This window comes from Salvelinus sp. IW2-2015, linkage group LG15, assembly GCF_002910315.2.
Source record: "Salvelinus sp. IW2-2015 linkage group LG15, ASM291031v2, whole genome shotgun sequence".
Classification (NCBI taxonomy): domain Eukaryota; kingdom Metazoa; phylum Chordata; class Actinopteri; order Salmoniformes; family Salmonidae; genus Salvelinus; species Salvelinus sp. IW2-2015.
Window position 1 is genome coordinate 35363293 of NC_036855.1, and position 24362 is coordinate 35387654.

Here is a 24362-nt window from a genome sequence, read left to right on the forward strand (position 1 = left end):
AGAGAGAATGCCATCAACCTAGTAGAGAGAGGAGAGAGAGATAGCACATCACCAGGTTAGAGAGAGGCCCGAGGAGATAAGCCATCACCAGGTTTAGAGAGAAGGGAGCATACCAGTAGGAGAGAGAGGAGAGCCATCAACCAGTTAGAAGAGAAGAGAGAGACCATCACCAGTAAGAAGAGGAGAAGATCCATCAACCATTTAAAGAGAGAGAGCAGAAGAGAGAGAGCATCACCAGTTTAGAGAGAGAGGAGAGGAGAGATGCCATCACCAGTTAGAAGAGAGAGAGGAGGAGAGCCATCACAAGTTAGAGAAGAGAGAGAGACCATTCACCAGTAGAGAGAAGAGAGCCATCACCAGTTTAGAGAGAGGGAGAGAGACCAGCACCAGTTAAAGAGAGAAGAGATGCAGCATCAACCAGTTAGAGAGAAGGAGAGGCAGGGCAATCACCGAAGTTTAGAGAGAGAAGAGCACATCAACATTAGAAGGAGAGAACCATCACCAGTTAGGTAAGAGCAAGAGAAGAAGCCATCACCATTAAGAGAGAGAGAAGGAGCCATCACCATTAAGAGACGAGAGGAGAGAAGCCATCAGCCAGTAGAGGAAGAGAGGGAGAGAGAGCCATCACCAGTTAGAGACGAGAGGGAGAGAGCCATCACCAAGTTAGGAGAAGGAGGAGAGGAACCATCACCATTAGAGAGAGAGGAGGAGAAGCCATCACCATTAAGAGAAGGAGAGAAGAGAGAGAGAGAGCCATCACCCAGTTAAGAGAGAAAGCCATCACCATTAAGAGAGAGAGGGAGAGAACCAATCACCAGTTAGAGAGAGGTAAGAGGCATCACCGTTAGAGAGAGAGGGAGAAGCCATCACCAAGGTTAGAAGAGAAAAGCCCATCACCAGTCTCTCTCTCTCTCTCTCTAACTGGTGATGGCTCTATCCCTCTCTAACTGGTGATGGCTCTCTCTCTAACTGGTGATGTCTCTATCTCTCTCTCTCTCTCTAACTAGTGATGGCTCTCTCTCTCTCTCCAACCGGTGATGGCTCTCTCTCTCTCTCTAACCGGTCGATGGCTTTCTCTCTCTCTCTCTCTAAATGTCTCCATCTCTCCTGTATCCCTCCCTTTAGAAAAGAGCAGTGCCTCTAAACGATATTTCCTCACAAGAAATGTTGATCTCTCTCATCCCTCTATCCCTAAGACTAGTCATTCACAGCAGTGTGAGGTCAGTGGTGATAGCAGTAGAGACATCAGCCTGGTAAAACACAGGCTCTGGGCTGCTTAGTTAGGGCCAGGGCCATTTATATTGTCCCGCTGCCATGGTGACTCAATTCAGTTTGATATGACATGTCCTTCAGGATCAGCTGGGCACGGGGCTCTCGGAGTGCGCTCCAGATATTGTATTATACTGTATTAGCTCTGGATAAAATATAGCCGGTCTGTTGAGAGCCATGTCCTCATCTGGATGAGTTTATTACGGTCTTTTCATTGTGTAGTTTGGAGGCCTTCTGGTCTACCCTTGAGAGATGAGGGTTGGAGAGAGAGCAAGATGAATTTCTCTTTTATGAAGATTCTTATTTGGCAAGGCTCRAAACATGTGTTTGCAGGATGATCTTGATTAGTTTGTATTGATCCACATGGGGTACAGGGAGCTCCTTCCTGATTGGTTGGCTTCGCTCRTCATGTTTTTTTCGTCTTCGTCGAATGAAGTCCAGTTTGTTTCTAGGGAGAGAATAGTGCAAGTCACCGATTCTGCCCCCAGTTAGCTATTAGCATTATCCCCTATTAGCTTGTTGTCATCCATAGCTGTGCAGCTGATAGCGGACATGGTGCATGGTTACAGTTTGATTGAGAGGATGTGATTGTGTTCACTTCACTGGTTTCCTCTCCCTCCCTGGAAAGAGAGAGGTGTCAGAGGGCCGCAATCCCAAATGGCACCCTATTATACCCTGTATAGAGCACTGCTTTTGACCATGGCCTATAAGGCTCTGATCAAAAGTAGTGCACTATATAGGAAATGGGGTGCCATTTGGGATGCAGGCCCCRTCTCTTTTACACAAATACACACTTGTGTGATAACCTTGACACGCGGAGGGTGGGGAGCGCAGGACTTAGCCACGGCTTTTCCTTGGCAGGTCTCGTGTGGATTTGTTTGGAAGTGTTAGAATGTGGGGGAATGTTAACGTGTGTGTGTGTGTGTGTGCATGCGTGTGTGTGTGTGTCCATAGCCTCACAATGTGGACCAGTGCTAGAACCCATAATGTGTAGAATTCACAGGACTGTTAACAGGGACCATATGGTGCCCATGGTGCCGGGGATGTGAAGGATCGACCGTTATACTTGTATATTAACACACTTCCTCACTGGATAGGTTTTATAGTCTGGGAACTGGTGATGGCTCTGCTTTGCTGGGATCTGGGTTTAGCTGGGGGAGGGTGGGGGGGTTTGACTTCAACTACAATGAAGGTTCTCGCTTGTTTTTCCACTGAAAAGTCGATTCAAATTGTGATCCAAATTTACAATTGTAGTTTCGACGATGTAAAAATGTATTATGCATGTGTCTGTCTKTCGGTCTCTGTCTCCCTTTTGTGTCTGTCTCCCTTTATGTCTTGTGTGGAGTGTGTATGCATGTGTACTATAAAATAGATGTGTGGAGTTACTGTCCCTGAGTGGAATTTGTGCTATTTGCTGTTAACACAGTTTAGAATGGGGCATTGAGATTAAACACCCCTAGGGTCTGGGGAATGGCGCGTTCTGCCTGCCTCCACTCATTACCCCGCTGCCCTTAGGGCCAAACCTCCAYGGCCTGACAGGGAGAGAAAGAATGCTATTGATCCAAACTTGCCCAAAATAATCAAATCATTTCATTTTGTCATCTTTAAACTGTCTGCCTGCCAGGCTTTGAAGTAGGGAGCTGAAAGACTGGAGATGTGTCTTCCTTTTATCTTCAGAGAAACAGATCCATTTTAGCCACAAGTAGCCCATATGTCAGAGCATGTTCCTCAGAACAGCAGGCTCTTCACATGGCCAGTCCTCATTGGAATGGCATTTCTGCCCCAGCACTATTTATGTCTTACTAATCTACTAAAATTGAACATGCTGGATTTTTCTTGAAGGACAATGCCTTAATAAATAGATTTAGATATCTAATTTACATAAGTATTCACACACCTGAGTCAGTACATGTTAGATCATATTTGGCAGCTATTACAGCTGTGAGTCTTTCTGGGTCTATAAGAATTTTGCACACCTGGATTATTCTTYGAAAWATTATTTAAGCTCTGTCAAGTTGGTTGTTGATCACAGCTAGACAGCCATTTTCAAGTCTTGCCATAGATTTTCAAGCTGGTTTAAGTCAAAACTGTAAATAGGCCACTTGGGAACATTCTATGTTGTCTTGGTAAGCAATTCGTGTATATTTGGCCTTGTGTTTTAGAGTATTCTGCTAATGAAAGTTGCATTTGTCTCCCAATGTCTTTTGGAAAGCAGACTGAACTAGGTTTTCCTCTAGGACTTTTCCTGTGCTTAGCTCTATTCTGTTTAGTTTTATCCTAAAATATACTCCCTAGTCCTTGCAGATTACAAGCATACCCATAACATGATGCAGCCACCACCATGCTGGAAAAAATGTGTTGTGTTGGATTTGCCCCAAGGACATAAAGTGAATTTCTTTGCCACATTTTTGTACATTTTACATTAGTGCCTGCAAACAGGATGCATGTTTTGGTATAGTTGTTTTCTGCTTTTCACTCTGTCATGTATGTTGGTATTGTGGAGTAGCTACAATCTTGTTGATCCACCCTCAGTTTTCTCCTATCACAGTCATTACACTCTGTAACTGTTTTAAAAACACCATTAGCCTCGTGGTGAAATCCCTGAGCAGGTTKTCTTTCTCTCCGGTAACTGAGTTAGGAAGGATGCCTGTATCTTTGTAGTGACTGGGTGTATTGATACACCATACAAAGTGTAATTAATAACTTCACCGTGCTCAAAGGGATATTCAATGTCTGCTTTTTTTTTGTTTTGACCAATCTACCAATAACTGCCTTTCTTTGCGAGGCATTGGAAAACCTCCCTTGTCTTTGTGGTTGATTCAGTGTTTGAAATTCACTGCCCGACTGAGGGACCTTGCAGATAATTGTGTGGGGTACAGAGATGAGGTAGTCATTCAAAAATCATGTTAAACACTATTATTGCACACTGAGTCCATGCATCTTATTATGTGACTTGTTAAGCMAATGTTTAGGCTTGCCATAGCAAATGGGTTGAATACTTATTGACTCAAGACATTTCAGCTTTAAAGTTTTTATTAATTAGCAAACATTTCTKCAAACATAATTCCACTTTGACATTATACGGTATTGTGTGTAGGCCAGTGACACAAAATCTCAATTTAATACATTTTAAATGTGGAAAAAGTCAACTGGTGTGAATGTACTTATCTTATGTTTTTAAAGACGTTTAGAGACCAGAGAGAAATTGCAATAACAAAACAAAAGAAACTGGGAAGATTTTTTGTACATTTATCAAAATTACCAGTTTTGGGGAAATTAAAAGCTGTTAAAATGACCCAAAATGTATTTCATTAAGATTTCAGTTCAGCTTGGATGCATGTTTTATGTGATTGAAATACTATCAGCTTGTATGATGCTAATCAAKATATCACTTTTACAGATGGTCCCTAACTGTACATTCATTCTCTCAMGATGCTGAAAGAAATTATATTTCTCCACTCCTGTTCCTGAATCAAAATGTACATTTAGTGTATAATTTTACTATAAGAAATGCTTTATTCWACAGGAGTTAATATTATATTAGGCTATGTGAGAGGTTAGACCTATAGTCAGTGTCCAGATTTCATTTAGCCTACTATTCCATTTAACCCATCTGAACAGTACAGTTCCCTTGACGTGCCATTTTGAAGTCTCCATCTTGTGACTGTCAAATTTGTATAGCGCCTCTCTATTTAATTCAACTCTGACATTGTCCTTTTTGCCTCATTGGATCTACGTGAACTTTTCTGCCCAAGTTTCCAAAAGCATTTGGCAATTGGCCTGTATTTGATACTACAGTTAGGCCTTAAAGCTTAGGCTACGCACTCAATTTTGAATTAAAAATGTTTTATTGAACCTTTTATTTAACTAGACAAGTCAGTTAAGAACAAATTCTTATTTACAATGACGGCCTACCCCGGCCAAACCCGGACAACGCTGGGCCAATTGTGTGCCGCCCTATGGGACTCCCAATCACGGCCGGATGTGATACGGCCTGGATTCGAACCAGGTACTATAGTGACGCCTCTTGCACTGAGATGCAGTGCCTTAGACCGCTGCGCCACCCGGGAGCCCTAAAGCCAGATAGAATTGAAAGAAAAACCTAAATGTAGCCTATAGATATGAATTGCAAATGTTTTATGCCTTGTTATTTCTTTATTCAACCCGCCTGCCACCCACCCGCCCTTCATCCACACTATTTTATGACCCTAAACCCGCCCGCCCCGCAGATATAACCGTGGGGACTGCGGGTTATGAGTCGACCTTCGCATAACTGCTTCCCAGCCCCTTGTGTATTTTGCAGTTGAGTAACACACAATGTTTAATGGACTTTTTTGTTGTTGTTGCAACGTTGCAAAGTCGGTCTCCTTTAGCAATAACATTCACAACTGCTTTGACCAGCCATCAAATCAAACAGGCGCCCGTGATTTCACAGCCAACCAACACACACAAGACTGTTGATGTACCATCTGAGGGATCCCATCCATGTGTTCCTAATAGGAATGTTTTTATTAGAATATTTTTACACAGCTTACTGTACCTCTCCTCTCCTTAGTTAGAGGGAAAACAAATATCTCTGGTGCTGAAACAGAACGACGGCAAACTCACTGAATCAGCGTGAACCAGGACCGGGAAAATAATGACATTGCTCTCAAGTAACACTGGTCGCAAGCATAATGAGTTATATTAATGGCCAACAGAGGGAGAGGGGGACAGAGCGATGCATGGTGTTCTCCCCATTGAGGGACCACATGGACCTTGTTAAAACCACAGGCATCATAATCAATATGGATGCTTGGCTGATGCATACCTCTGTTATGACTAGAGACAGATATTCAGAGCAATTTGCAGACACAAACACTACAGTAATTGTTGAGGGACTAGACTCTGGGCTCGGAGAAAAGGATGAATTATGTGTAAAGTTTCAAGAAGTTTTTCAGAAAAGAGATTTTGAGGTCTAGCAAGCCTATTGGCCAGTTCTTGTTATTACATACAGAGTTTCAAGTTCAGATTGAAGGAAGTAAGAATCATGACATGGTCCATGTTTGTGAATGGAAATGAAAGGACTTTTCAAGAATGACCACTTCCTACTTGACCTTTTCCTATAATGTACACTAGTATATTAATGTCCTGAAAGTTGTATGTTTATTTTTCTAAGGTCTAAAATATCAGTGCTAAGTCGGTAAGATATCATTACATTGACTTGTCATTCCTTCCGTCTTTCCCCCTGCCTTGGTTCTCTCTTTTCCTCTTTGGTTAGGCTTGAAGGTCAAAGTTCACCAAGTGATGGAGTCATTTGCCGTGTGTGGTCAGTGGTGTAATCTTAAATCTCATGCCGCCGTGTGGATGGGCTATTGATCGCGCGGTCTTAACTGAACCCCCCCCCCCCCCCCCCCCCCCCCCCCCCCCCCCCCCTCCTCATCATCTCTTCATCTCACTTTTAAAGGGCAGGAGCGAGAGAAAGTGGCGGAGAAAGCAAGAGTGAGGTAGAGGGTAGAAGAGTGAAAGACGGAGAGAGTCCACTAACGATGTGAAAGGATCTCAGCTGTGCCCTTCAATGAGAAAGTATGGAGGCAGACACACACACTGGTGTATGCTCTTTTAGGTCTCTCGCGCTAGCGCTCTCTTTCACTCTCTTCTCTCTCTTCTCTCTCTCTCTCTCTCTCTCTCTGTCTCTGTCTCTGTCTCTCTGTCTCTCTGTCTCTGTCTCTCTGTCTCTCTCTCTGTGTCTCTCTGTCTCTCTCTCTGTGTCTCTCTCTCTGTCTCTCTCTGTCTCTGTCTCTCTCTGTCTCTGTCTCTCTCTGTCTCTGTCTCTCTCTGTCTCTCTGTCGCTCTCTCTCCTTTCACTCTCTCCATCTCTCTCTTTCACTCTCTTTTCTCTCTCTCTCTGTCTCTCGCTCTCCCTATAACTCTCTCGCTCTCTTTCCTTCTCTCTCTCTCTCTCTTTCATTTCTAGTCAAGACCAAGCAAGGTTGTGTAAGTTTTGGATTCTGCTCAATTTATTTTTATTCCGTTTGATAAAATCCTCCTCATCCCCCTTTTTTCTCCTCTTCTCCTCCTCCATCCTGCAGCATTTACCCTCCAGTCAGAGGAGGTACAGAACCACATGAGATGTGTACCGAGAGAATGTAGTGCTTTACTTAACCAAGACTGATCCCTAATTTGCCAGTCACAGATCTCAGAATACGTTGTCCCTTTAAAGGGACAGGGTCAGGGTGTCCTTGTGTTGATTCCAGGGGCAGTTAAAGGGCCATTTTCTGGGCTACTGTAACCCCAAACAATAGCCCTGTTGTCACTTTCCTTATGGAATTCCTCATGTCTCGGACTCCAGTAAGCTGCTCTGGAATCTGTTCCTGCTTGCTTCCGGAGATTTGTGCGTCCATGGGGGGTGGGTGGGGTGTGTGTGTGTTGGTGTGGTGGTGTGTTGTGTGTGTGTTGTGTGTGTGTGTGTGTGTGTGTGTGTGTGTGTGTGTGTGTGTGTGTGTGTGTGTGTGTGTGCTGTACAGTACAGTACTGTACTGTACAGTACAGTACTTCACTTCACATGAAGTGAAAGCGTACACAGTCTCCACAGGTCTTTTAGTTTGCCTTACTCTGACCCATACTAGTCTATGTGGAAAACCAATGTACACTGGCTCTACAGAGCTGGATCAGAAAGGAGTTTCAAGAGCTGTGACATGTTTAGAATACCAATGTGACTACTGTCCCTTTTGATGAAAGGACAGTTTTTCCCCCTTTTCTCCAATGCACATCTTCATGTATCTTCTRGATAGATAGATACTTCATTAGATACATCTGTTATTTAGGGCCAAAAGTACAGTACATCTTTGAACATCTTCCAATGTGAACAGTCTATGATGATTGAAGGCTGATTTGATGGCCGGTCACAACCAGTGTATGTAGACTGTCATCGTTGTCTTGTTGTTGCCAGATCTTATAATCTACACTGCACAAAAAATGTAAACGCAGCGTGTAAAGTGTTGGTCCCATGTTTCATGAGCTGAAAGAAAAGATCCCAGAAATTGTTCTATACGCACAAAAAAAAACKTATTTCTCTTAAATGTTGTGGGGTTATGGTATAGGCAGGCGTAAGCTAAGAACATCGAACCTAATTGCATGTTATCGATGGCAATTTAAAATGCACGGGGATACCGTGACGAGATCCCGAGGCCCATTATTTTTTGTATTTTTTTGTATCCGTGACCAGCAGATGCATATCTGTATTCCCAGTCACGTGAAATCCATAGATTAGGGCCTAATTCATTTATTTCAATTGACTGATTTCCTTATATGGTCTGTAACTCAGTAAAATCTTTGAAATTGTTGCGTGTTGCTTTTACATTTTTGTTCAGTATAAATCACTGAGCTCCAGTAATAGYATGGGGATAGTACATACAATCCCGACTTAGTCTTATTACGCCTGAGCACAACATATGACAAATGACTTAATGACAGGACCAGAACTTATTTTACACAAGTAGTTTGATTTACGTGATATTACTTATGATTAGGGGAAATCCCCTGCATGTTTCCCAGTGCTTTTCCAGTGTGTGCGTTGAGGTTGAAGGGAGCGTTTCCTGTATTGTAAACACTAAAGCTGTTATTCTATTATAATGTTCTATTTTAAGTTAGTTGACCATTTAGGTGAGTTGACCATTTATTTACCAATTCACTATCTTCTCTAGGAGTGTGTGTGCRTGTGGTGTTTGACTCCTGAATATATAAAACTAAAAGAGGATTTTTTTTTTGTAGTGTTCAGTGATGTTAAAGCCATCTATTTCTCTGGGCCAGTCTCTGCCGTCTGGGGTCAGGAAATGCCTCCTTCCCTGTGTAGATAAAAAAAAATCCAGGCATGCTGGGAGAAATTGGGGTTGCCCTGAACACATTCCCCATGTTCTGTTTGTCACACATGATGGAGTGGAGGGTTTACTAACATAGCTGATCCAACCCCGTGCTGACCCACAGAGCTTTACCTCTGTCTCTGGCACTGAGGCTGCCGCTCGCTCTGATGCTGTATAGGTGTGTGTGTGTGTGTGTGTGTGTGGTGTTTTGGTGGTGTGATGTGTGTTGTGTGTGTGTGTGTAGTGTAGAGAGATTCAGTGAGTCATTGCTCAGGATGTAATCTGGTAACGAGAACCAGACCTGGACTGGTTTCTCTTTAGGTACCAGCTGCTAAGAATTGCAGTCCCTTCAGAAAGTATTCATACCCTTATTAATCCACTTTTGTAGTGTTACAGCCTGAATTTTAAAAAGAATGTCTCATCCATCTACACACAATACCCAATCATGACAAAGTAGAAACGTGTTTTTAGGAAATGTGTTSAAAATAAAATACAGAAATATCTAATTTACGTAAAGAWTTCACACCCGAGTCAATATATCTTTGAATCACTTTTGGCAGCGATTTTAGCTGTGAGTCTTTCTGGGTACGTTTGTAAGAGCTTTGCACATTTTCTCTTTTTTTTTCAAGCTCTGTCAAGTTGGTTGTTAATCATTGCTAGACAACCATGTTAACGTCTTGCCATAGATTTTCTTGTTAAGCAAATGTTTACTCCTGAACTTATTTAGGCTTGCCATAACAAAGGGTTTAAATGCTTATTGACTCAAGAGATTCCAGCTTTTAATTTCTTATTCATTTGTAAACATTTCTTCAAACATAATTCCACTTTTACATTATGGGGTATTGTGTGTAGGCCAGTGACGCATCTCAATTGAATCAATTTTCAATTCAGGCTGTAACACAACACAAAATGTGGAAAAAGTCAAGGGGTGTGAATACTTTCTGAAGGCACYGTATGAAGACAATCTGCATTCGACATACCCAGTCTTTTTCATCGCATGATATGCCCCCATTATGTGCCATTCGCAACCATGTCTGTTCTGTTCACACTCGTTGCCTTCCGCCCTGTTCTCCTCTCCTTTTTCCTCCCTCCTTCCTCCTCCCCTCTCCTCRGAGCTCTTATCAGAGCCAGAGAAGTATCCGCTGTCCGTCCAGTCACTCGTTTAGGAACTTTACAACTGCAGCTTTTCCTGCAGGCACTTTTAGGGCCACTATAAATTCAGCCTGTTTATTAAACTTGCTTTTACTGAGATATCTGAGGCACAGCATTCCTCAGCTGCTTAAACTGCCCTTTGAAACATTGTCCCCCAAATGTATTTAGTGGGTGAGTGATGCACTCTGTGGATGGGAGTGGAAAGAGGCTTTGGTGTYGGCTGTGTTTGTCTCTTTTGATGTTTAGAGAGAGGGCATAATGAACAGTACAAATGGAAAGATGTTTTGAGTTGTAGTCCATCTCTGATTGAGTGCACATTTGGGTCAATTCAACTCCATTTCACCTTCATCTAAATTCTCCTTCTGGATATCTGACCTGTTTTACTGCACTGAGGTGGTTTTGTATTTTAAAACTTGTATCTGGGAACATGAGTTCCATGTTCTCTCTGTTTAAATTGAGTCCCAGAGAACATATGCCAGGTATTAATTTTCTCCTTTCCTTGTTTCTCATATTTTCCCTTAGACTCAGGATCACTCCATGTTGCCAGGTCTGTGTCTGCTTTAGCCCACTMATGACAACAATAACAACAACAACATTTGGGGGAAAAGACTGGCAACCAGGCTGCTCATTGTCCTTGTCCCCTGATATGCATCTTTTGCTTGTGTATCTGATTATCGATTTACGAGCCCCTTTTCCCCATGGACGTCACGGTGCCACCGTGCACCACGCCAGCGTTTGTCATCTTTACGAGGTGTTTTAGTGACGTGGTTACTCACGAAAGGCCCGGTGCAGGCGGTAAATGTATATTTTACATGGTGATGGAATACATTTGCATGTGAGAGTGGCTCTTAAAACCCCTGGCAGTAAAAGGGAGAGCAGCAAGGCAGCACTCTCTGAAAGGTCACCTTTACTACYGGCCAGTCACTGCTAGCCTGAACGATGGCTGAAGTGCAACGCCAAGGAACAGTTGTCGATACACAGACACTATTGAGCTCTAAATCACAGATAGATGGGACATGGTGTCTGAGGAACACTCATTCAGGAAAAGAGATTAGACTTCATTTTACAGAACCTAGTCTTTTCTTGAAATGGAAATGATTTACCCAATGTTTTCACTCTACGTTTTCACTTGAGTTTCTGTTACTGATTTAAGAGTTGTATCTGTTTTGTCCAAATGAAAGAGGGGGGTTTTAATAGGGTATTGGAAAGGATTGTCTTTGTCCTCCTTCTGTGTGTGTCTGTGTATGCCTCGTTCTCGCTCTCTTTCTCTCTCTCTCGGTCTCTCTCTCTTGGTCTCTCTCTCGGTCTCTCTCTCTTTCTCTGTCTCTCTGACAACAGCACTTTGTCATGTCAGACAACATTAGGATCCCCTCAGATCCACAGGAACTGCATCTTTGAAGTTAAACTGGGGGAAAATATCCTAAGTATAGGCCTGGCTYCAGATATGTGTGGCTGCCATCTCAGATCTGTGTGTAAGATGAAAAGCACCAGCCTGTTGCGATATTCTCTATCATATTATGGCTCTACAGTTTCATATGGGTCTCTTTCAGAATAGTACATCAGGGTTTGGTGAAAACACCCCCAGACACAAAGCGCTGAGTAGTGACCTTCATGTCTTTACATAGACTCTGGCTCACAATACAAAGTGTGTGTGTGTGTGTGTGTGTGTGTGTGTGTGTGTGTGTGTGTGTGTGTGTGTGTGTGTGTGTGTGTGTGATGGTTGTAAATACCAAGCAGGTGTGGTGATGTCATCATGTCTTGGAAAGGGCACGGCTTTGTTTTATAAGGGACAGTGAAGAACTCAGGATGGTACAGGGGATTGGATTTATTTATTTTGAAAAAAGACAGGCATAAATCCTCTAAGATTGTAATGATCCAGTAATTCATATTTCATGCATCACTTTGCTTTATCCTTCTCCCTTTGTTTTTGAACTTGTAATTGTATTGGTTTTTAGTGCATCAGATCAGGTATATTCATTATTTAATAACAATGTTTTACCTTTATACATTCTTTGCTATATAAAGGTAATGTCCACATCATCTGTGGCAGGATYTCAAAACCTCCCATGGAAATAAGCCTTTATATGGCATTTGTAAAAATTCAAAAAGTTTTTGACTCAAACTTCTCACAAACGGAATAAATCTAAATAAATATCCTGAGTTAACTTATTTCCTTTCAATTTTTTCCAATGTGTATTAATTGGTTCTGACTAACAGGGAAAAACAGTCAAAAAGACAGAACAGGCATAAAAGAACAAGACCAAAACAAACCAATCATCTGAACAGAACAACACAGGTCATTGAAATACTTTCACACACACACATCAAACAGTGGTAGTGTTACGGCTTAAATAGTTTTATTGTTGCAGCAACTAGCAATTAGCGGATGATTCAGCGCTTTGATTGGGAGCCATTTTGTGTCAAGCGTGTTTACGCTGCACACAGCGCTGCACTAAATTAGCATTAATGAAGGTAATGGCCTCCCATCACATTGACAGGCCCATTTTTTAGATCCCTCGTAATTGTAATTAAGGCCTGATTAACGAGTTTGGTGGGGGAATCGTTCTATTCTCCTCAGTACAATATAGCGTACATAATATGTTATCAAAGCAATCAAAGGCTTGTCATTTAGTTCTCTAATGAGCCTCTACAACAGGCGTWCCCAACCTAGGGGTCACCTGGGGAGGGCACGGGACCTTCCTTTATTTAAGGGGTCATTTAAAAAAAATTACGAATTCATGATTGTATATACCGATCTATAACGACGCATAAATCCACAATGCTTTAGGCTAAAAAACAAAGGGGTAAAGTGCCCAACAAAGACGTATCTCTGATACATGGATATCTTTGGCTTGTYTCTGTCGTTCAAAAGCTGAGCTACGACCTTCTAAATTCGAGGAGTCAAGGAAATCGGACTTTGCTTGAGAAGTAATCTTATACAATGGGTTCTATTTTCGACTGCCGTTAAGCCAGGGTAGTTGTTTGCAATTTCGACCTGGTAAAGCCGGTGTTGTGCCGAAAAGCTCCCCCCTGCCAGAATTCCTCCCCCCCCTTCAATTCTTCATTGCTGCAACTTGCTTGCTAGTTGAGATTTCTGATCACGTTTGGCTGAGTTTCATTTTATTTTTTTATGTTGGTTTGATCGCGTGGGAGGCACTAGTAATGTCTGCAGTTTTCGGTTTGGCTATTTGTTTCAAGTGTATTTGTCTATAAATAAATCTCTTTGACAAAATTCGCCATCTCTCCCATGTCTCATTCGACTAGTAGTTGTTCTGAAATGTTTATTGCTTGCCTACATTTTACTCCCCCTATGTTTAATATAACACACATACCTGAATTATTAATTTAGGTTGCCTATCCTGACGTGAAGTTTGTTCTATAGAAAGTATTTGACTCTAGCCACAATTAAGGAAATTAGAAGGGGGGGGGAGGGGGGAGAATTTCAGCAGGCAAGAAAATGGCTTTGCCGAAATCCTGCCCCCCTTCTAATTTCCTTAATTTTGTAGCTAGAGTCAAATACTTTCTGTGGCAAACATCAGAGTCAAAAAATTCTATAGAACAAACTTCACGTCAGGATAGGCAAACGAAATGAAGGCAGTGGGGAGCTTTCAAACCCTGSTGCCGGGATTGGTAATTCACCTGTTTTATAAACTCGCTTGCGCTGAGGTGGGAGGGGAGGCAATATCTGAGGTGTGTCCTTAAAAACATGCGCCGAAGTGCCAATTTCAGTATGCGCTGGTGGGGAAATTTAAGACCAACCGAAATCTGGTCTTCAATGTAACTCGGTTGGTTATGGCACGGRTTTTGACAGCGGAAGTGCAGCCTATCCAGCGGTGACGCTTAGTGCCTATTATGCACATGAAACAAGATAGATGTGCCTTTTGTGCCCGTAAACCTCGTATTTTGGTTMATTTGGTTAATTTGAATCTTTGTCACCAAAGCTTTATTGAATGATCAAGTTTTGCGCAGCATCAAAACAGTGAGCGGACATCCGSTTTTTATCTATGTAGGTTAATACGTTATTTTAGTCCGCTCCTGTTATTATTTTGGATGTGTGTAAAAATAAAAATAAACGTATAAAAAAAGATGACAATCCAGTGACATTTAGAAACATGTAAGTTATTTTCCTGTAACAATTTCTTGTTTTCTGTTTCGTTTGATTTAATTTGATTAAAAACCCTTACCGTACTATAATGATGCTTATTCAACAGAAATACGTCGGGTGTCTTTCTCATCCTGGCCGTGCATTAGCCTATCCATAAAAGGTACTTAAATGGTCTACTCGTGAGGCTTTTTCCGACATACTTTTGCGTGCATTATTCACAATTCACATAGACCTACCTGCAGTGCTCCATTTGGCTTGTATCTAGCCCCATTTCCAAAGACAGCCTCTTGCTCCTCCTAACATAGGCTATTCAAATATTTCTGTCCTATAACGTCATATCAACGGTAGGCCTAGGCTATATCTTTCTCATTGAGTATGTGCTTCACACATACAATACAATTTACAGGAGCCTAGTATTTTCTATTTGAGGAGAAGTGTGCTGCATAAAAGGCCTTTACTCGTTGACGCGAATTACAACAATGTTGACTGTCAACACTCCAAACATATTGAGTAAACACTGAATGTTTTTTGCTATCACTCGTTATTGTAGCCTATGCTATTTAATCAACTGTAAAATCAATCCACAATGGACTAGGATGAGAGTATTATTTTCCCCCAACCGAATTGGAGTTGACAACAAYGCAAAGACCGTCAATAACTTACAGAATGTGTATTAACCTCTAATTCCTCCCAAACCCGGATCCGGGAGCACCCCCCACAGTAAAAAAGCTGACTAGCATAGCCTAGCATAGCGTCACAAGTAAATACTAGCATCTAAATATCATTAAATCACAAGTCCAAGACACCAGTATGAAAGATACACATCTTGTGAACTCCAGCCATCATTTCTGATTTTTAAAATGTTTTACAGGGAAGACACAATAGTAAATCTATTAGCTAACCACGTTAGCAAAGACACCACTTTTTTTACTCCACCAGTTTTTTACTCCTCAGTAGCCATCACTAATTCGACCAAATAAAGATATAAATAGCCACTACCAAGAAACAACTTCATAAGATGACAGTCTGATAACATATTTATGTATAGCATATGTTTTTTTAGAAAATGTGCATATTTCAGGTATAATTCACAGTTCTACATTGCAGCTGCAATCTGAAATAGTGCCGAAGCTGCCAGAATAATTACAGAGACCAACGTCAAATACCTAATTACTCATCTTAAACATTTCTGAAAATACAGCAGCGTACAGCAAATGAAAGCCCAACATCTTGTGAATCCAGCCAATATGTCAGATTTTTTAAGTGTTTTACAGCGAAAACACAATATAGCATTATATTAGCTTAGCACAATAGCCAGAAACACAAGCAATTTACCAGCAGCACAGGTTCGATCGTAACAATACAGCAAAAGATATATAATTTTTGACTAACCTTGATATACTTCTTCAGATGACAGTCCTGTAACATCATATTACACAATGCATATAGGTTTTGTTCGAAAATGTGCATATTTAGCAGCACAAATCGTGCTTATACAATGTGATGAGTGGCAACAGGTCTGCATTCTGGCGGCGCCATCTTGGAAAGGCACCTAAGTTTACGATTATTTATCGATTAGATAGTTTATACTTCCGGCGCCGAAAAGAGATGGCCGCCTCGCTTCGCGTTCCTTGGAAAAATATGCAGTATTTTGTTTTTTTACGTGTTATTTCTTACATCGGTACCCAGGTAATCTTAGGTTTCATTACATACAGTCGGGAGGAACTACTGAATAACGATTAACGTCAACTCATCATCGTTCCTACCAGGAATATGACTTTCCCAGAACGGATCCAGTGTTTTGCCTTCCACCCAATACAATGGATCTGATCCCAGCCGGCGACCCTGTGGCGACGCCGAAAAAGGGGCAAACGAGGCGGTCTCGTGGTCAGGCTTCGGAGACGGGCACACTGCGCTCCACTCCTAGCATACTACTCGCCAATGTCCAGTCTCTTGACAATAAGGTTGATGAAATCCGAGCACGGGTAGCATTCCAGAGAGACATCAGGGATTGCAACGTGCTCTGCTTCACGGAAACATGGCTAACTCAAGGGACGCTAACGGAGTCGGTGCAGCCAGCTGGTTTCTTCATGCATCGCGCCGACAGAAACAAACATCTTTCCGGTAAGAAGAGGGGCGGGGGGGTATGCCTTATGATTAACGAGAAGTGGTGTGATCATCATAACAACACACAGGAACTCAAGTCATTCTGTTCACCTGATCTAGAACTCCTCACAATCAAATGTCGACCGCATTATCTACCAAGGGAATTCTCTTCAATCATAATCACAGCCGTATATATTCCCCCCAAGCAGACACATCGATGGCCCTGAACGAACTTTATCTGACTCTTTGTAAACTGGAAACCACACACCCTGAGGCTGCATTCATCGTAGCTGGGAATTTTAAACAAGGCTAATCTAAAAACAAAACTCCCTAAATTCTATCAGCATATCGATTGTGCTACCAGGGCTGGAAAAACCCTAGACCATTGTTATACTAATTTCCGCGACGCTTATAAGGCCCTCCCCCGCCCCCCTTTCGGAAAAGTCTGACCACGACTCCATTTTGTTGATTCCAGCCTACAAACAGAAACTCAAACAACAAGCTCCCGCGCTCAGGTCTGTTCAACGCTGGTCCGACCCAATCTGAATCCACGCTTCAAGACTGCTTCGATCACGCGGATTGGAATATGTTCCGCATCGCGTCCAACAACAATATTGACGAATATGCTGATTCGGTGAGCGAGTTCATTAGGAAGTGCATTGACGATGTCGTACCCACAGCAACGATAAAAACATTCCCAAACCAGAAACCGTGGATTGACGGCAGCATTCGCGTGAAACTGAAAGCGCGAACCACTGCTTTTACCAGGGCAAGGTGACCGGAAGCATGACCGAATACAAACAGTGTAGCTATTCTCTCCGCAAGGCAATCAAACAGGCTAAGTCTCAGTACAGAGACAAAATCGAGTCGCAATTCAACAGCTCAGACACAAGAGGTATTGGCAGGGTCTACAGTCAATCACGGACTACAAAAAGAAACCAGCCCCGTCGCGGACCAGGATGTCTTGCCCAGACAGGCTAAACAACTTTTTGCCCGCTTTGAGGACATACAGTGCCACTGACACGGCCCCTAACAAACCTGCGGGCTCTCCTTCACTGCAGCCGAGGTGAGTAAACATTTAAACGTGTTAACCCTCGCAAGGCTGCAGGCCCAGACGGCATTCCCAGCCGCGTCCTCAGAGCATGCGCAGACCAGCTGGCTGGTGTGTTTACGGACAAATTCAATCATCCTTATCCCAGTCTGCTGTTCCCACATGCTTCAAGAGGGCCACCATTGTTCTGTTCCCAAAGAAGCTAAGGTAACTGAGCTAAACGACTACCGCCGCCGTAGCACTCACTTCCGTCATCATGAAGTGCTTTGAGAGACTAGTCAAGGACCATATCACTCACACCTACCGGACACCCTAGACCCACTCCAATTTGCTTACCGACCCAATAGGTCCACAGACGACGCAATCGCAACCACACTGCACACTGCCCTAACCCATCTGGACAGAGGAATACCCAGGTGAGATGCGTTCATCGATTACAGCTCAGCATTTAACACCATAGTACCCTCCAAACTCGTCATCAAGCTCGAGACCCTGGGTCTCACCCCGCCCTGTGCAACTGGCCCTGGACTTCCTGACGGGCCGCCCCCAGTGTGAGGGTAGGTAACAACATCTCCACCCCGCTGATCCTCAACACTGGGGCCCCACAAGGGTGCGTTCTGATCCCTCTCCTGTACTGCCCGCAACGACTGCGTGGCCATGCACGCCTCCAACTCAATCATCAAGTTTGCGGATGACACTACAGTGGTAGGCTTGATACAACAACGACGGACGGCCTTACAGGGAGGAGGTGAGGGCCCTCGGAGTGTGGTGTCAGGAAAATAACCTCACACTCAACGTCAACAAAACAAGGAATGATTGTGGACTTCAGGAAACAGCAGAGGGAGCACCCCCTATCCACATCGACGGGTCAGTGTGGAGAAGGTGGAAAGTTTTTAAGTTCCTCGGTGTACACATCACGGACAAACTGAATTGGTCCACCCACACAGAACAGGTTGTGAAGAAGGCGCAGCAGCGCCTCTTCAACCTCAGGAGGCTGAAGAAATTCGGCTTGTCACCAAAAGCACTCACAAACTTCTACAGATGCACAATCGAGAGCATCCTGTCGGGCTGTATCACCGCCTGGTACGGCAACTGCTCCGCCCCAACCGTAAGGCTCTCCAGAGGGTAGTAAGGTCTGCAGAACGCATCACCAGGGGCAAACTACCTGCCTCCAGGACACCTACACCACCCGATGTCACGGAAGGCCATAAAGATCATCAAGGACAACAACCACCCAAGCCACTGCCTGTTCACCCCGCATTCATCCAGAAGGCGAGGAGTCAGTACAGGTGCATCAAGCAGGGACCGAGAGACTGAAAAACAGCTTCTATCTCAAGGCCATCAGACTGTTAACAGCCACCACTAACTTTTAGCGGCCGCTGCAAACATACTGACTCAACTCCAGCCCATTTAAAAATGGGAATTGATGGAAATTATGTAAAAATGTACCACTAGCCACTTTAAGCAATGCCACTTAATACAATGTTTACATACCCTACATTACCCATCTCATATGTATATATACTGTACTCTATATCATCTACTGCATCTTGCCATCTTTATGCAATACATGTACCACTAGCCACTTTAAACTATGCCACTTTAATGTTCTAATACCCTACAGTACTCATCTCATATGTATATACCGTACTCTATACCATCTACTGCATCTGCCATGCCGTTCTGTACCACCACTCATTCATATATCTTTATGTACATATTCTTTATCCCTTTACACTTGTGGTGTTGTGTAAGGTAGTAGTTGTGGAATTGTTAGGTTAGATTACTGTGGTTATTACTGCATTGTCGGAACTAGAAGCACAAGCATTTCGCTACACATGATTACATCTGCTAACCATGTGTATGTGACTAATAACATTTGATTTGGTTTGATTTGATTTGATTTAGATTGACTAAAAAATACAGGTTGGACAGCAAATGAAAGATGCATTAGTTATTAATGCAACCGCGAGTTAGATTTTTTATAAATTAACGTTACTAGACATACAGTGTCCGTTACAGCCAGACTAGTGCCGCAATAACGGCGGCACAATAGCGTTTACATTTTTCCACATAAATACGGAATAACATCATAAATAGTTCTTACTTTTGGACGAGCTTCCATCAGAATCTTGGGCAAGGTGTCCTTTGTCAACAAAAGATCGTTGCTTGGTTGTAAAACGTCTTTCAACTTCGGATTAGCAGCTAACAATAGCTATGTGCCCACAACATTCCCAAACCCCCCGCAATACAAGGAAATTCGAAAGAAAAAAAATAGCAAATAAATAACTGATATAACTCGTTTATACTTCGTTATGATGTTTCTACACCCTATATCGAATTAAATTACAGAACGGATATAGCTAAGGCCGATAACTGAGCGTTCATAATGCCATCTTGAGGTCTTGTTTTGCGCAATGACGAACACGAAAAGAGAGCGCACTTCGTTCCTTAGCCTTTTATAAGCTCTGAGAACTACGTAGACACTCCACTTCTCACTTCTCATTGGTTACTGACATCCAGGGGAAGGCGGGTGCAGTTCATGTCGACCCATAGGACACTATCAGAGCTTTAAACTGATCTGAGAACAGGCCTCGTTTCAGACCTTCGCAGTTCCTGTCATGGATTTGCTGCAGAAAGAGTTCTGGTCACTCCACAGACATAATTCAAACGGTTTTAGAAACTAGAGATTGTTTTCTATCCAATAGTAATAATAATATGCATATTGTACGAGCAAGAATTGAGTACGAGGCAGTTTAATTTGGGAACGATAAATGTCCAAGTTGAAACAGCACCCCCTGTAGTGTCAAGAGGTTTTAAGCCATGGAATGCCTTGAGTGGCCAAGCCCTCTACATACAACTTTATTCACCAGAACACAGCCCTTTTAATAACAGCTGTGAAAATAGCAAAACTATTTCTGATGCAACCCTGGACCTATAGAGCTACCACCAGCACTTATATTTAACATTGTGTTAGGTTTGTTATAATAGAGCCAAATGTGTGACTCTGTTGCTATCAATTGATCTATTCACCTTCTGTAAAAGAGAATATGTACAGTACCAGTCAAAAGTTTGGACACACCTATTTGGGCTGCTGTTGGACCGCAGAGTGAAGGAAAAGCAGCCAACAAGTGCTCAGCATATGTGGGAACTCCTTCAAGACCGTTGGAAAAGCATTCCAGGTAAAGCTGGTTGAGAGAATGCCAAGCGTGTACAAAGCTATTTTTGTTTACTACACGATTCCATATGTGTTATTTCAGAGTTTTGATGTCTTCACTATATTCTACAATGTAGAAAATAGTACAAATAAAGAAAAACCCTTGAATGAGTAGGTGTGTCCAAACTTTTGACTGCAACTGTATATTTAAATTGAGGGTTCATATAAATTCTATTGTAATAATAAAACTTGGTCAAATTTGGTAGCAGAATAACATTTGGGGAAATCAAGGTCATGGCTTTATTTTCCTTATTTATTGTTTTTATTATAATCGTAATTTAATAGCCCACCTAAAATGTGTCGTTTGTCTTGTTAAACTACGGGGAATCATCAACATTTTCCTAGGCCTCTCAAATGAAACAAAATCTATGTTTTGGTGGTGTAGATATTATCTCAATAAACAATATTAAAAAGGGAGGGGGTGGAGTGAYATTTTGCTGATGTGATAAAGGGGGCCCTGGTGGCAATAAGGTTGAGAACCCCTGCTCTACAACACATCAGAATCTTCACTTCTTCCTTTGCTATTCTTTTTCTCGACCAGTGGGGAGTCTTCAAGTTTCACACTGCTGGTTTTCTTTTTTCTCTGATAGTTGGTTGATGAATGTCTAGGGTTGCTTCCATCAATTTTCCAGATATCCTGGTTGGAGGATTCCGGATTTCGGCTTATTCCCTCCTGATTCCGGGAATCTTCCAACCGGAATTTCTGGRATACCTGGGAATTCTGGGAAAGTCACCRGAATTTGGCAACCCTATGAATGTCGTTGATGATCCAGTCCAGAGATTCCACTCACCTGGTGTCCCATGTATGAATCAGACCCTGATTAGAGGGGAAGGATGAAAACCAGCAGTGCTACGGACCAGGCAAGCACGTTTTGTGTGAGTGCATGTGCGTATTTCTTCTCATGGAAGTGTGTGTGTGTTTACACATATTTCCTTTGGACAGTGTCCTGATGCCAGAGTGAGACACCAGCAGGGTGGGTTCTGGCCTGGGTGGTTTGCGGTTAACATCCTTCACCCCTGTGGTCTCCTGAGCCCTCCTAGGCCTGCTCACTGTCAGCCTGGCTCAGCCTAGCTGTGACACCCTGCATGATGGAACCGCTGGGAAGGTGCTTGACTACTTGTTATTCCCTTGTCCTTTAGAGCATGAAGAGGACTAATTAGAAGAAGACGCTTGTCTTCCGTCTCTACGCCCACTCTCTTTCAGTCTGTCTCTCTCTGGGAACTCTCTTTGMCTCTCTCCCTGTCTCTCTCTCTATCTGAGAACTCTTATTTTCTTTCTCTCTCTCCTCGTCCTCTGGTTCTCTCATGAGATCATTTAGACAGATATGCACTGCTGCTTAACCACCAGACACTAAAGCCTCAGGTAGACTGGGCTGTCAGGCCACAACTGCCTCCTTGGCAATCAAGGCTCAACCGTAAGAGAACAGACAAATGTTGTTTGATTTAACGCGAATCATGGCGTCTAGTCCTCTGCCACCTCAGTCGTCGATAATATAACCAGACGTCTTACTACAAAAAGTAACATACTGTGCCTTTAATGCGTCTTGTATTCTGCTGTTGTGTTTGCAGGTGAACGAGGAGACTGTGGAGAGGCTGGTGGTTCAGTACCCTCACATCGTGTTCAGTACGGTGATGCAGGACTGCAAGAGAACCTGGAGAAGCCTATCAGATGGGCTGGAGCCCCAACACATCCAACGCCTCATAGCCACTGCTGTAGCCCCCCCCCCCCCCCCCACACCCACCACACACACACACACACGCATGCGTATACATTGGCACACACCAACTGACATAGGCGTGTGCACAGTCAAAGTGAAAACGCACCACATGGCCAATCATGTTTACTTCAAACATACTACTACAAACACTCAGTAATACCTTCACACTCGTTCATTTAAACAAACCGGTTGATCCACATTTTCACCTTCTGGAAAGATGTCTGTAGTTTTGGGTTGTTTTTATTTTTGTAGATGTATTTTTTTATTTTATCTCTGGACCTTTTTTGGATTCCATTGTAGTTCAGTCATAAGTCATACACAAATCATACTGTACATCACTGTATACCTCTGTCTTAGGCTTGTGTATCAAAGAACTMTATTGCCCATAGTGCACTTCTTTTGACCAGAGCCCTATGTGGCTGTAGTCAAAACTAGTGCTACAGTACATGGTGATAGGGTGTCGTTTGAGGGTTGACTTTCGCTGTGCTGGCAGTTTTGTGAGCCTTACATTTCCCCCTAACTTCAGTCTGGATGCAATAGCAGAATTGAGGTTATGGAGAAGCAACTGAAAACAAGGAAACATTGTTCGAAACATGTTAAAAACATTATACTCTGGTCTCGTTGACCATTAGGGCTACATGTTTTGATCACTGTGAAGTCAATGTTGTTTCATACGTGTGTCGTGTTTCTACCTTTTCTGTTGGATGTTCATACGTGTGTCGTGTTTCTAAGGACCTGAGGGTTCTCTGACCGTGTGACCCGTTCAGGAAAAACTCCAGGTCCAAGATATAGGCTCGTTTTTTCCTGGTGAGCTCAAATGGGCAGGGTAAACTCCCGACCTAAAATGAGGTTCCCAATATGGAACTAAGCTCCATCTGATGGGCCATAGCTATGAGCTCCCTGATAAAATGGTACAGTTGAGCGATTCAACCCAGCTGCACGGGAGAACTGCAAGGAAATATTGTTCCAGCTCACTAAAAGTGTATATTTTCATTCCAAATCTTAATATGTTCTTGTTTCATCCAGTAAATGTCATTCACACAGTTGATGGACATTTGTGTGGCACAGGAGCAGTGTTGGATATTGGTTTGTGCAGTTCAGGTTTCATTGAATGCCATCCCTAATCATTGTTACTGTCACAGTACACAGTGGGCTCAACATAGAAGTTGCTTTCGCGGATCTAGGATCAGATGATCCTACCCCTTATCCCAACCTTAACCATCAGGGAGATGAATCAATGTCTGACTCTGGACCAGTGGTCAGGGGCAAAGTCAGCCTATCCAGAACGGCTCAGCACGTTCCCAAGGAGTAGTTTCTCAGCACTGAACACGAGTAAATCAGAGAAACTCTCTACTTTCACTGATGGAAACTTACACTTTAAAGTCATCATTGTAAAATGCTATTTGTTTCTCAATGACTTACCTGGCTGAGGAAAGGTTCAATACTTCAACTCTTCTGACAGAAACATTGTCTTGAAGATGTCTGTAGTTGTTCTTAATGTCAAAAAAAAAAAGGTAAGAAAAAATGACCGTAGATGGGTCAGAACTTGTAATGTCTTTCTCTGATATCGTTTTTTCTCTTTCTCTCAGTTGAAGATGATGTTGTATACTGTACCATTAGTATGGTGTAATAATCAATGGTTTGGGATTGTGCTCGGCTGTATGAGAATTTAGTGATTTCCACAGTATGTATACTCTACTATAGGATTATACTTAGCCCAATATTGGTTTTGTTTGAGCATATATTTTCAGTATTAGTTGTGTAGCCATGCATTTACAGTATATCTTTGTTAGCAATAGGATCTAAGATACTGGCTCAGAACGTATAATCATGCCCTTTATGGAAATAATAGGTGAGCTCTCTCGCTCTCTCTCCCTCTCGTTCCTCATCTGTTCCTCATCTG

At 42.8% G+C, this 24362-nt stretch overlaps 1 protein-coding gene across 1 annotated transcript in view; it reads left to right on the top strand.

The window, feature by feature from the left end:
• The window catches only part of LOC111973998 (F-box and leucine-rich repeat protein 17), a 358763-nt gene extending 336216 nt beyond the window's left edge, over positions 1-22547 (top strand). Inside the window, 2 exon segments of the mRNA XM_024001485.2 lie at positions 22311-22393; positions 22395-22547. Coding sequence (XP_023857253.1) covers positions 22311-22393; positions 22395-22446 — 135 coding nt within the window. The 3' untranslated portion in view covers positions 22447-22547.
• Positions 22548-24362: the final 1815 nt, after the last annotated feature.